We start from the raw sequence: 12,167 nt of genomic DNA, 5'->3' as shown, positions 1-12,167 counted from the left end.
AATTATATTGATATGTTTATTTTTGAAAAAGTTATGGCACTTTTAAGTAAAAAAAATTGAAAAAATTTCGAAAATTAACGATTTTTAAATTTGTAATTTTTTTGGAGGTTTCCCCCATTTACGGGGAACGAGGGAATTTTTTTCAATTTTTAAGGGTAATGTCTTCGACTAGATAAGATATGTGATCTTTTGACGTATCATTGAAAAAAATCGGTTGGGTGAGAGCTGAGAAAAAGTGGTAACAGACACAAAAAAAAAAAAATAAATAAACACATCTTAGTAAAACCAATACCTTCTCAGCTTCGCATCGAAACTAAAAGATTTACTTAATTGAACGTATTATAAAATTTGATTATAATTGTAAAAATCCAATATTAATTCAGGAGAAACTAACAATCAATTTTTTTAAAAATGATTTATATAGCAACATGTTACCAATAAATTTGGAATATTATAGTCTACTATTAGCACACACAAATAGAGTAAAAAATGAATTAATTTTGTAGTTGAAACCTATCATATCAAATTATCATGTCAAACTTGATTCGTCAATAAATACTTTGAAAACATTAGAAATGAATGTTTTTAAATGTCTGGAAAACATGGGATAAATAACTGTTTAATTGATAAATTAGAATTTTTTTTCAATTTTTGAGGGTAATATCTTCAACTAGATACGAATTGTAGTCATTTGACGTATCGTTGAAGAAAGTAGGTCAAGTTAGAGCAGAGAAAATAAATGATTATCACAAAAAAAAATCTTCTCAACTTTGCATCGAAGCTAAAACTTAAAATATAGTAAAATAATTTTAATATGAATAAGAAATTTCATCTCGCGAGTGGCGACTACAGTGATGGGATTCTTGATCTTTATTGAAGTTATTGAATCTAAATGAGATAAAAATCAAAGCAGTTGAAAATTTATTCTAACTTAAGAAGAATTAAGAAAAAATGCAAAAAATTCCTTGCCATACGCGGGTTGGAACCTAGTTCCCCAAGCACGTTAAACACAATTATTGCCGACTCGGAAACCGTACGTCAATAACGTCGGTTGAAAAAAATTGCTATTAAGCTAGTTCAAATTTCAAAGTTATTTTTCTCGACTTCAAAAAAGCAAAAAAATTTACATAAGTTTAACTTTCTATGCTATATCAATATTATTTATATAATATTTATGAAAATCAGTGTACTCCCCTTGTCAGGTACTTTAAAATAAAATGAAATACAAAACCCGGAATTTTAACACAAAAATAGCATATTTTTGAATACGGTAGTCATTTTTACTATGAAGACAAATCCAGAGGTCAAATTTGTTTTTTCAAATTAAAGTATTTTACATAAGCTTTAATTTAAGATATATATAAAAGTGTCAGTCTTTCCGGAACATTTTCAAAACTTAAGTTGAAAAAGTTAATTTTTTGTGAAAAAGTTGTTATTTTGAATCCCCCCCTGTGGGCTGGTAAAGGGTCAAATGTTCACAAAAATGTATAAAATGATAGGTAAATATCTAAGGTATTTATAAAAAAATATATATATTGATTCGGTCATTTTTAAAAAAGTTGTGGCAATTTTAAGTAAAAAAAATTGAAAAAATGTCGAAAATAAGCAATTTCTAAATTTGTAATTTTTTGGGGGATTTCCCCCGTTTACGGGGAACGACGGAATTTTTTTCAAATTTTGAGTGTAATGTTTTCGACTAGATACGATTTGTGATCTTTTGACATATTATTCATCAAAATCGGTCCAGCGAGAGCTGAGATTGAGCGTATACAGGCACACAAAAAAAAAACACAATATAGTAAAATTAATACCTTCTCAGCTTCGCATCAAAGCTAAAATTATTATAATAAAATACAGACAGCGCATCCGCTTCTAGAGACTGATGAATTGACAATTAATATTTATTGCAAAATTCCCAATTGTCCGAATTACTATTTAAACCCAAAAGGCCTGGCCATTATTGTCAGTCGATTCCAATGCTTTGTGTCATTCATCAGTCTCAGTTCTCGGTTGTCGCTGTCCGGTTTACTGCATAAAGTCAAGTCTTTGTTTTTCCTTTTTCACCTACCTACTCTCGTCCTTGACATTTCAGAGTACTTGTGTCTTGCACTTCGCCTGCACCTCATATTCGGCTACCCCATTCTCTCTTTGAAGTACTTGTGTTTTCCACTTAGTTTGCACCTCATACCTAGGTGTTACCCTTATTCCCTTCCTGTAATAATGGCCTTTTGACACCCACAGCTAATCCGGAGTATCAGTCGAGCATGGTAACTGCTGTATGATCACACATGTTTTAATACCCAAGCAGCAGACTCATCATCATCTTTGTACACACTACACATCCCTACCTGTCTTCCCTGTTATGTTTTGTTGTGTGTTACGACACTAGTCTTAGCTTCAAACTCTTTCTTTAAGTATTAGTATATCACTAATACTTAAAGACTGGAAAAAAAACCAAATCTATTTTCAAAGTCAAAACTCCAACTCATATCCTCCACCGACAATTTAATACAATTGCTGTTATTAAAAGGAAAAAGCTAAACTTTTATCGAGGTAACTATCCTTAAAGTTTTAAGGATAGTTACCTTTCAACATTTCACTATCAGCCAAGTAACATGAATCAATTATAATTTTTACATATTCTCCTGTATCTTTGTTTTTACCCTCAAAACTTACATCACAAGCTGAAGTACACTATATTCTCAAAAATCTGGTCAATAATATATCGTCTGCATATGATCAGTGGCATATTGAGGGTTTTAATGCTCAGCGGAGGAGTTTGTATTTGATACCACTCTAAAAATTTTTATTCATAAGGCATTTCTAATAAGAGATATCCTTTAATGTAAATAATTCATACTAATTAATATTTGCATCTTCTTCTTTGAGTGCCGTATTCGTTAACGAATGTTGGCAATTATGTTAGTTATTTGGTCTCTATCAACGGCTGCTCTGAATAGAGAGCTCGTAGATGTATTGAACCACTTTCGGAGGTTGTCCATCCAAGAAATTTGAGGTCTTCCACGGTTCCTTCTTCCAACTATTTTACCTTGGATTATTAATTGTAGTAGATTATATTTTTCTGGATGCCGCATAAAATGTCCACAAGTATTGAAGTTTACACGTTTTTATTGTTGCCACTAATTCCAGATCCTTGTTCATTCGTTATATTATCGCACCAACTAATTTTTAATATTCTACGGTATATCCACATCTCAAACGATTGGATTCGGTTGATCGAAACTTTGGATACAGTCCAAGTCTCTACTCCATAAAAAAGTACGGTAAATACATAGCAATGAATCATTCTAACTCGGAGATTCATGCTTAGCTGATGACTACAGAATATACTTCTCATTGTCATAAAAGCAGCCCTTGCTTTCTCTATACGACATTTTATTTCGTACAAATGATCTCAGTTATCTATCAATAATTGTCCAAGATAAGTAATTTTATGTACTCTATCTAAGGGGACATTGTTAAGTCTAAGCACACTTATCGGACTTTGTTCCTTATCGATTATCATATATTTGGTTTTTTGGTCATTTAAATGTAGGCCTAAGTTTTCACTGGCTGTTACTAATCTGTCCAATATCTTTTGCAGGACTTCGATGCTGCCAGCTATCAACACGGTGTCATCTGCATATCTCAAGTTATTTATAATTTTCGCGTTTATATCAATGCCCTCCTCTGCCTCTTCCAAGGCCTCCGACATTATTTCTTCCAAATATAGATTAAAAAGAAATGGCAAAAGAATACACCCTTGTCGAACTCCTCTTCGAATTTTAAATTCATTAGAAAGTGTGTTATTTATTCTAATATTAGCTTGCTGATACCAATACAAATTCGTTATGAATTGTAGATCTTTTCCATCTATACCAATTTTTCGCAAAACTTCAAACAGTCTTTCATGTCTCACCATGTCAAAAGCTTTCTCGAAATCTATGAAGCATAAATAAACCTATTGGTTGACATCTCGGCATCGTTGAACCAGTATTTGGATGCTAAATAAAGCCTCCCTAGTTCTAAGACCATTACGGAAGCCAAATTGTCCTTAACTCATATATTCTTCCGCTTTTTTGTAATTCTGGTGTGAATAATTTTTAAAAATATTTTTAGTGTAATGCACATAAGACTAATTGTTCTATATTCATTACACTTCTTTGCATTTGCCTTTTTGTGTATTGCGACAAATGTGGAGTGTAGCCAATCATTTAGTATGTAGCCTGTATCGTAGATAGCATTAAACAACCCTGTTAAGCGAGTTATACAGATGGAATTGGTCAAGGTCTTTAGTAATTCTGTTGGTAATTTATCTGGGCCCTCTGCTTTCCTGTTTTTTGAGTTGCTTATGGCTTTCTGCACTTCAATCACCAATATTGGTGGTCCGTTATCATTAAATGTTATTTCGTGCCTTTCTGACCGTACATTGTGGAAAAGTTCTTTTTCTAAATATTGTTACCACCTTTCGAGTTTATCCTCCAAGGTTGTTATTAAATTTCCTTCCAAATCTGTTAAGATGCTTTCTGGTGCTTTTGATACCATTCTGACTGCTTCTTTAATCTTTTTATGTACATTGAAGCTATCACCCACTCTCACATAATTTTCTATTTCTTTGCATTCATTTGCGTAGTGTTCTTCCTTTGCAAGCTGTATTTCTCTTTTTATTTGTCTATGAATTTGTTTATATTGTTGATCATTTACATTTTTAAGTTTTCTTCTTTCATTCATTAAGTTCCGAATCTTGTCAGTAATCCATGGCTTTTTCTTGGTGCTTATATTCTGTTCCAATTTACTTTTGGCTATTTCTGTAATGGACTTCTTAAATGATTGTCATGTTTTTTAAATATTGACTTCCAATTTACCATTTACTGTATTAATTTGTGACCATTCTATTTTATATTCAATATCTGTCATTAGTTCTTCTTGTATTTTCCCATCTGTCAAGGTTTCTAAGTTAAGTTTAATTTTTCGAGTAGGTTGCTTTATCTTTTTAAGTCTAATCTTGAGTTTCGTTAGTAATAAATTATGATCTGAAGGGACATCTGCTCCTGGATATGATTTGACCGTTTCAATTGCATTCTTATATCTTTTGTTAATTAAAATGTAATCTATTTGATTCCGCATCACATGCATTTTCGTGTCAGCAGAAAATTTCCAAGTGTATAATCGTCTTTTGGAGAGTTTAAAAGAAGTATTCATTAAAATACAAATATTTGCATAACTTAACGTAAATACTAACTATCCATACTTGTATATATCTAATATACCAAATAAAGTAACTATTATAAATATATATATATATATTTAAAATTTTAATTTATGATTTGTTTTATGTTGTTTCTGAAATAACTGATGTATTTATCTAACAATGTTAATTCAACTTTTCTACAATCAAATTACAGTTTCACTTAAAAAAATGCATTAGCCGTTTTACTAAAAATTTTAATAAATTGAAGAAGCATTAACTTATTTAATAAATTAATGCTACAATATAACAGTTCTAAGATTATAAAGTTTTAATGTCCTAAACCTCTACAGGCTAAAAGTTCTAAAATTAAATATATTTTAAACTCAATAATCTAAATTCATCATTATATACTCACTCAATTAAAACACTACATGCACCTTCATTACTAGGCTTTTTTGTACTACTTACAGCATGATTATACAAAATTCTACGTTCATCTGGAGTAAAATCACACACATATTGTTGTATACTCTGAGAGACACCCCTAAAGTCTGACTTAATGTCTAAAATAAAAAATATTATTTTAATTAAAATTAAATTTAATGACACAAATTATTATCCTCATCATAAACCTAACTGTAAAAAAGGGTCAAATTCCAACTTCCTCCCTCCTAAAAAAGTTCATCTATAAAATAATAATATTTACTTTGTGGCTAAGTTTGTTTTTTCTTTAGTTCCTAAACTTTAATCCTACTTTCTTGAGCAACATTGTTCCTTTATTTGTATTGCTAAATACTTAGTCAGTTTTTGAGTAAAGCATTAAACAGATTTCTAACAATTTTCAATGATTCCTGTGACGTAATCTAAGTATTTTTCTTTTCTTCTTAGTTTCCTACTTCCCATTGATCACATAATCTCTTAATAATCCAGTATTTATTTGGACAGAAACTGCCCAAGTATTAAGAAAAATAAAGATGGGAACAATGTTATTCATGAAAATAGGATTGAAGTTTATAAACTAAAGAAAGAGCAAACTTGGCTACAAAGTAGACATCACTACTTCGATAGATATTTTTGAGAGGGAAGAGGATGATATTTGACTCTTTTTCACAGATAGGTTTTTATTTAGAATATCATTCTTTTTTGATGGCTTAAGCTAACAAAATATATAATTTTCATGAACCATAAAAAAATCAAAATGGGAAACTGCCCACCTTTCTGCTCTCAAATGATGTTCCAACCTATAACTAAGTCTATTTTGAGAAAATAACAATTTTCTGATTTTTCCCTTTACTTACATTGTATAATCTAATTTTGTTCCAAATTTCTCATCTTAACCTATACAAGAAGTGACTTGTAATTTTGATGATGTGATTGAGTGAGTGAGTAACAAGAAGGAAATTTTGAAAGGCTCCAATTTTTAAATGATTTAACATTTATTACTTAATTTTTTACAGTGTTCGAAGTTACTAGGTCCTAACCTATATTTTATATTTCAAAAGCCAATCTTAAGAGAAAAATGAGATACAAGGGTTAAAATTAGTTTGTTTTGTAAAAATACACTAGCATTTTCAAGAACTTGGCTTGACGCACTAATGTATTGCAATTAAAAATAGATGTTGCCTATGTGTTAAAAAAGTATTCAACGTAAATGAAAGTTTACAATGCTATTCCTGTCTTATATACAAATTTTATATAATTTTAACTTTGTAGTACTCTGCTGTATATTTTTAATTTATTCTTGTATAAAGAGAAGCTTTTGAAATTTAAACATAAAATTACAATAAGAATTTGAAACAAATTTAAAACATAGATAGATTCTTAAAAGGATACACATTTATGCAATATAATAAAAGGATATTAAAAACTTATTTTGAAACAATAAGTTTATATAAAATGATCACTTATCATTTACATTGATTGACCTAAAAAATTGTATAGTTAAAACACTATTATAAAAATTCTCATATAAAATTGAACTTACTTAAAGAAAAATTAGACTCAAGATGACATTTTTTAATAACTTCCAATTGCATGTGGTCATCTATAACATAAGGTTTAAAGTTAAATTAATAAAATTACTTAAGAGACAATTTACAAACAAATTATTAACATAAATTTTAAAATAATAATTATTAATAAATCTAATTATTTTGGATTATTTAAAATTATTTTTTGAATTTGCATAATGAATAATGAAAAAAAAATTATTATAGGCTAATAAATGCACAATAAAATATTGGTAAACCACTTTGAAAAATTATTATGAAGTACTATTAAACTTATTAATTTACATATCAAATAAAATTTTGGAAAGAGGAGTATCAATCATTTTTTAAAAACAATGTCAATTTCATAAGAAATATTTAATTAAATATAGTTTTTATGTAATTTTATTATTTATTGTTCTTTTTAATGTTTAATATATTGTGAGTATTTTGTACTTTTATATTTTTTCCGTTTGGATATTTTATATCATGATTCTTGGAACAGGATGTTAAACAGCCTGTTCAATTATTAATCATATAAACTAAATACTATCTTGAATCACTAATAATAAATGTTCAAATTATATAACATAAAAATAGCTCAACTAATGGCGTATTTATTGGTACAACTAAATTGTTTGAGGTTGCCATCTTTATTTTTTCTACCCCTTCTCTAAAAAAAAACATTTTATAAAAAAATAGTAGCACGGTGAGGTCGTGCCATAGTATGGATGTGACATAGTTGAAACTGTATGTCATGATACATGAAAGTGATTGAAATTACTATCATAAGACATAATTTGAGTATTATGATATAAGAAATGCAGAACATTTTTATTGAAAATGCCGTTTTTTATAGTAGCGTAATTTAGAGTTATTTGTCTAAATTTCTAAAACAAAGAAGTTTTTTCCAATATTTGATGACTATAAGTTCAACTAGGAAAAAATCAGATTCTTTTGACGTATTGATCATTAAAATTAGTTCAGTGAGAACTGAGAAATTTTATGGACAGACAAAAAAAAGCGCACATCATCACAATACCGATACCTTACCTTCACATTAAAACTAAAAATCTACTCAATTGAGCATATTACAAAAATTTATTATAATTGGAAAATCTATTGATTAATTAAGGTGAAACCCAAAATAATTTTTTTAGAAACAATCTATTCAGTATCATGTTATTAAAAAAATTGTAATACAATAGACTGGTAGTAGAGTCAAGAATTAAGTTCATAATAAAGTAAAATTATTTAACTTTTTAGTTGAAACCTATTATCATATAAAACCAAATTCAACAATAAATAATTTAAAACACATTAGAAATAAATGATTTAAATTGTTTATAAAGAAAAATTGATCAAAGTAACTTTTTAATTGATAAAGGGAAAATTTTTTTCAGTTTTTAAGGGTAATATCTTAAATAATATACAATGTGTAATCATTTGTTGTATCATTACAAAAAAAATAGTCAAATAAAAGTTAAGAAAAATGAATGACGGACACAAACTAAAAACTATATAGTAAAATAATTTTAATGTAAGTAAGTAATTTATTTTCACAATGGGAGACTATAGTGATGGGGTCCTTGATATTCATTGAATTTATTCAATCTAAATGAGATAAAAATCTAACATATTTTGAATTTTTTCCAATTCAAAAAGAAAAAAATGTATTTTGATAGGCGGAGTTCAAACTTTGTACACTGAGCGTAAAAGACATAAGTGTTCCTAATATGGCAATTATACATTATATTTGTGGGTGGATAAAAAGAATAATTTAAGCTAGTTCAAAATTTCATAGTTGTTTTTCTCAACTTAAAAACAAAAATTTAAAATAGGTTTCACTTTATATACTAAGTCAATTAGATTCATATAATTTTTTATGATAATCAGTGATCTTATTACTATTACTATTACCTAGGTATTTTAAAATTAAAATAAAAGGATATACAGATTAAAAGTCTAAATAAATATTTAAAAAAATATAAATAGAGGGGGAATGATCACCCAACCACCCCTTTCATAATATGTCAATGCAAATTTCACAAATTTCTTAAAAAAAACTTTTAAATAAGTTTTTATAGAACAATTTATTAAACATTTTTGAATTTATGAACAAAAAATGCACTTTTTTTTTAACTTAAATGTTTGTTTTCACCATGAAGACTAGTCCAGAAGTATATATAAATTATTTATGAAAAAAACTTTGTATTGATGCATAGTTTTCAAAAAGTTATAGCAATATAAAGTCAAAAGTTTTAAATTAAGAATTTTAACACAAAACTGGTCTATTTTTAACTTTGGTAGTCATTCACACATAGAAGATGTCATAGGGACAAATTTCTTTTTTTTTCAAATTAAAGCATATTACATAAGCTTTAATTTAATATATATATATGTGTGTGTGTGTCAGAACTTCCAGAACTTTTTCAAATGTTAAGTTGAATTTTTAAGTTAATTTTTTGTGGAAAAGTTGCTATTTTGAATATATTGTGGGCAGATAAAAGATCAGATTTTCAATAAAATATACTAAATGATAGATAAATATCTAAAAAAAATTGTTTTTATTCATTAAATCTTAAAAAATCTATGGAAATTTCAAGTATAAAAAATAAAAAAATTACTGATTTTTAAAATTGCAACTTTTTGGGAAATTCCTCCCATTTACAGGGAAAGAGGGACGTTTTGTGGGTAATATCTTTGACTAGATACAATTTGTAATCTTTTGATGTATCATTGAAAGAAATCAATTTTGTGAGAATTGAGAAAAAATCTGTGTTGTGTCTAGAAATGTTTTTAAAAGTAGTCACAGGAGACCATTGCTTCAGATAGCAGATTTTATAAAGTATATATTATGAATAAATGAATTCATTAGGCAAAAAAAATCTTTTCTATAAACTAAGTTTAACAAACTGAAATTTTTAAATACAAAAATACTTTAAACATATCTCATTTAACATATCATATAGTAAATCTTAAATGTCCCTTCAAATTAAATTAACTACTTCTTCTATTTATATAATAGTATTTTTAAACAGTAGGAAAACCCATTCTGATTGAATTTGGATAGTTTTAATTGAGATAAAAAAATTTTTTCTCGTTTATTATTTTTATACTTCTTTAATTAATGACATTATTAAAAAAATTAATATATTTTCTTAATATAACATAACTAATTGATATAGGAGAAGATTATATATAGGTATCGTTCCTTGAACTATCACAGATTTCAAATTTCAGTTAAACATTCAATGATATTTAGGCATTCAGCTGGATAAGTATGTCACTTTTTGAGAACATATTAAAAAAGTAATACAGTAATAAAAAAAACCTTTCAATATAAGAGACAGTTATTATGTCAGAAGTCTATAACAATCTATTATACCAATGTACCAATGAATCAGAGATCACAAACTTGACTGATAGGATCAGATACATAAGCATAGAGGCTAACAGTGTTAAGAAAATTGTATCAAACTATATCTGTTATGGCTACATTAATTTACTTGGATGCCATCTACATATCTTCAAATTGATGAGCGCCAAAAAAGGAAAAGATGATCTACTAAAGATATCTATTTGGTTTTTATAAATAAAAAAAAAGAAATGAGAGGAACCTGTTTTTGGTAATAACTTAAGTTTTCACACATAGTTTATAAGGTGGAAAGAATTTTAAGTGCTAAGGTAGCTTAAGAAAAATATAATATCATAAATTAAGACAACAAGATTCAAAGTTTATCTAGTAATTAATTATTTATGTATAATATTCACACTTATATTAACATGTTAATGTTTAAACTAAAAATAAATGATTATGGGTAAGTGATAATATTGTAAAAATAAATCTAATTCGATTCTATTATTAAGTAAAAATAAGGAGAGTATTAGATTAAAATCATCTTTTCCTTATAGAATAATCTAAGGTTCATAACAATGTTTAGAATGTCTTAAATATAAGATCAAGATTTTATTATTTGTATTGTATATATATACTATCACATTAACAAATTTCACATTTACCAAAGCGAAGAGTTTGATTGAATAAATTATAACAACCAAGTTCTGGGTACAATTTAATTGATTTGTCATAACCTTGACGTTTTAGTTTGCATACTTCATAATGAACATCAAATTTAGATGGATGTATTTTATGTTCTTTAATTAAAGGGCATTCCACCATTGAGTCATTCTAAAATAAAGATGTATCAAATCACAATATATTAAGATTTTAAAATGGTAAAGTGTAATTACAATCTCGGGTATTTCATCCCATGACCATCCAATTATATCAACAAAATTTGTTAGTTTATCTAATCGGTCATTTAAATTATGTTCAAATTCCTTTAGTGTAGCTAGCCTATACTGAACTTCGGTATAATCCATATTGTTTTCAATCATTAGAATTTCTTTTCCTGGTTATTTCAAATTATTTAAATAATTTGAAACTATAAGTATACGGTGATTTACAAATTATTTATTATAACCACAAACGAAGATAACATTCAAGAATAACATGATAACATGGACTTAACACGAGGCTTTATCCATTTATATTATATATTTCCTGAAGATGAAGAAATTTTGAAGTAACAGCGCCATCTACAATTTTACTAGTGTATCCATTCCATTTTTAAAATGTATTGTGAAAACGTGTTCATCGCTAGAGCTCACTACTATCCAAATATTCCTCTCAATACGGAATTATTATAACAAAACTGAATTGCACTCTCTGTTCCCGCCGACCAAAACGGGCCCGTCCGTTTTATCTCAGTTCGTAATTTAACTATAATATTTTTTACATCGAAGTGATAGTAGTATCACAGAAAATATAAGATAAGTATTATGTTATATAGATTAGTTATAGATATTACTATTATCAATTTTTTCATAATAGTTGTAAAAACATTAAAAATGTTGAAAAAAGTATTGACTTGATATGTAATTTAATTTTTATAACTTGGGTATATCGGCGCGTCTCTTGTATT

General features: G+C 27.4%; 1 protein-coding gene across 1 annotated transcript in view; it reads right to left on the bottom strand.

Moving 5' to 3' along the window:
* The window catches only part of LOC126900826 (U11/U12 small nuclear ribonucleoprotein 48 kDa protein-like), a 23,014-nt gene extending 11,298 nt beyond the window's left edge, over positions 1 to 11,716 (bottom strand). The window contains exons 1-4 of the mRNA XM_050676798.1: positions 11,434 to 11,716; positions 11,203 to 11,371; positions 7,176 to 7,235; positions 5,607 to 5,754 (exon numbers count right to left, since the gene is read on the bottom strand). Coding sequence (XP_050532755.1) covers positions 5,607 to 5,754; positions 7,176 to 7,235; positions 11,203 to 11,371; positions 11,434 to 11,580 — 524 coding nt within the window. The 5' untranslated portion in view covers positions 11,581 to 11,716. The remainder of the gene's footprint in view (positions 1 to 5,606; positions 5,755 to 7,175; positions 7,236 to 11,202; positions 11,372 to 11,433) is intronic.
* Positions 11,717 to 12,167: the final 451 nt, after the last annotated feature.

This window comes from Daktulosphaira vitifoliae, unplaced genomic scaffold (genome assembly GCF_025091365.1).
Source record: "Daktulosphaira vitifoliae isolate Bord-2020 unplaced genomic scaffold, ASM2509136v1 Scaffold_3, whole genome shotgun sequence".
NCBI classification, from domain to species: domain Eukaryota; kingdom Metazoa; phylum Arthropoda; class Insecta; order Hemiptera; family Phylloxeridae; genus Daktulosphaira; species Daktulosphaira vitifoliae.
The sequence above is the reverse complement of the archived record's forward strand: the minus strand, read 5'-3'. Positions and strand labels throughout refer to the sequence as shown.